This window comes from Octopus bimaculoides, chromosome 6, assembly GCF_001194135.2.
Source record: "Octopus bimaculoides isolate UCB-OBI-ISO-001 chromosome 6, ASM119413v2, whole genome shotgun sequence".
NCBI classification, from domain to species: Eukaryota; Metazoa; Mollusca; class Cephalopoda; order Octopoda; family Octopodidae; genus Octopus; species Octopus bimaculoides.
Window position 1 is genome coordinate 70,443,631 of NC_068986.1, and position 2,147 is coordinate 70,445,777.

At 27.9% G+C, this 2,147-nt stretch overlaps 1 protein-coding gene across 4 annotated transcripts in view; it reads left to right on the forward strand.

Moving 5' to 3' along the window:
• LOC106880743 (uncharacterized) overlaps nt 1–2,147 on the forward strand; it is a 118,003-nt gene that overhangs the window by 61,030 nt on the left and 54,826 nt on the right. Inside the window, exon 5 of one of the 4 annotated variants that reach the window (XM_052968853.1) lies at nt 1,373–1,396. The exons of the other annotated variants lie outside the window; for them this stretch is intronic. Within the exon in view, the coding sequence (XP_052824813.1) occupies nt 1,373–1,396 (24 nt within the window). The remainder of the gene's footprint in view (nt 1–1,372; nt 1,397–2,147) is intronic. 4 annotated transcript variants of the gene reach the window in all.

Genomic DNA, 2,147 nt, shown 5'->3' on the forward strand with positions numbered 1-2,147 from the left:
GGGGGGGGGGATGTAATTGATTTACTCCCTCCTCCAAATTTACTGGCCCTGTACCAAGATTTGAAACCAATATTTCTATTCAATAATACAAAATAAGGAAGTTGTTGCTTATTTCTTTAATATTATGCAACAAATCCATCATTACCACTTAAACTCTCTAGTTATCTACCACACTATTCAGTTGTGAAAGGTTTATCAAATCAAGTAATAATTCATCCTAAAATAGTATCTGAAGATGTGACTGGCAAAATCAAAGTTGCTGGTAATCTACAGTATCCAGGTTAAGTATGAATGGATTTAATAGCTTTCCTGGATAAATCAGTGTAAAAAAAGTCATTCTTGACATTTAATATTTCCTCATGTTCAAATGATAAATCAGAAATGTTGCTTGTGTAATGGAAGTCTATAAAGATAGTGTAATTGATTAGATAGTAGAAGTAGTGAAAAGACTTATTTATAAAAAAGAAAGAATAGAAAGAAAATAAATTAGTTTTCTTGTTGAATGTGACAAATTCTTAGTCAAATGAAACTACTGGGAAAATGTCTGGGTGAAACAATATGTACCTTTTCTTTGTCAACACATGAATCTTTTTGTGATTTCCCAAATACTATACAAATTAGAATTCGGTTACAGTTTTCCAGTGAGAGGAAATACTAAATATAGAATATCATGCATACTTTCTGGTATCAATACAATAAGTACAAGAAAGAAGTAAACCTCATCCTTAAAGATATGTTAGATTAAATACTCCAAACAGATGTATTTTTTACTTGGCATAGCAGGTACACCTCTAAATTTTCTTCATTCCTATGTGATTTTTGCTCTTAATGTGTTTTAACTGAATAATACTTGTAATATTATCAAATTTGTATTGATACCATTAATTTCTTTCTCTTTGAATAAGTTTAAGAAATGAGTACTTCCAATATATTAGCAATTTAATTTATAATCAAATTAGCAATGTTTGAACCACACCTTATCTTCAGATAGGATTTTACATTTTAATCATTTCAATTCCAGCCTTCATGTATATTTCTATCTGTCATTAATTAGAAATGTTCAAATTCTTTGCTTTATTTCTGTTTCTTTTTTATTGTGTTTATGTTTCAAGTTTACTTATTCCTCTTAAATGTAGCAGCTAGCAGGAAAATAATTCTTTTCCATTGAATCTTGCCAACGTGAGGTTGCATTATTTTCATTCTGCATTATATGTTGCATTTCAATTGTTATATGAGTATTTCACTGCCATTTGATATTATTGTTTATTTAAATAGTCATTTGAATAATAAGAATTGTCTGAAAGCAGACAATTACTAGTTAGGTGACTTCTATTTGATATTGATGTATGTTTGCTATTGTTATTTTCAACAGATAATATAAATAGAAACATGCACAGTAAGTATACATTCAGAGGCCATTTCTTTGATCTACATGCAACCACTGAATAGTTTTAGAAGATAAATAAAAAAAATTTTAAATAGCAAAAGTATAGCTTACGTCAATTGAAATAACAAAGAATCATCTTTATGAAGACTTTCTATCATTAAAACACTTACTTTAAGCAACTTAGATTTTTTTTGTATACCATTTTGTATTGTCCTTTAGGTCTTTCAAAGGGTGACAAGGATCTAAAAGTTATACGAGTTTCGAAAGTATGAAAATGAAGTAGTTGAAATTTATGTTCTGTGGAGGCATAGAGATTCTAAAATGTAAATCTAATCTCATGGACAAATATAATGAATTGTTGATCTGGTGTCCCTACCAATTCATTAAAACATTTTTAAAAGTTCCAGTTAACTTTTTTGAATTAAGTAATGTTATGGTTAGCATCCTTATTCTTCTTGTTATCTTTGGTTTCATCATTGATGAGTCTATATAATATCTTCCATATCTTGAAACTTACTAATTTAATAATCTATCATGTAAACTAATCAATTTATTTAGTTTCTTTCCAGACCTCTCTGACTATCATATTTATAAAGTATATTGTTTATCTTTTTTTTCCTTTCGTTTTTAGCTCACTGTTCTTATTTTCTTATTTGGTCTCATTTTTATGTTGGCATTTTTTCTTTATTCTTTTCATCAACCTATTAAAAGCATTATTCTAAGAATAATTCTTTGAACCATTCCTAACTTCTTGTCTCTA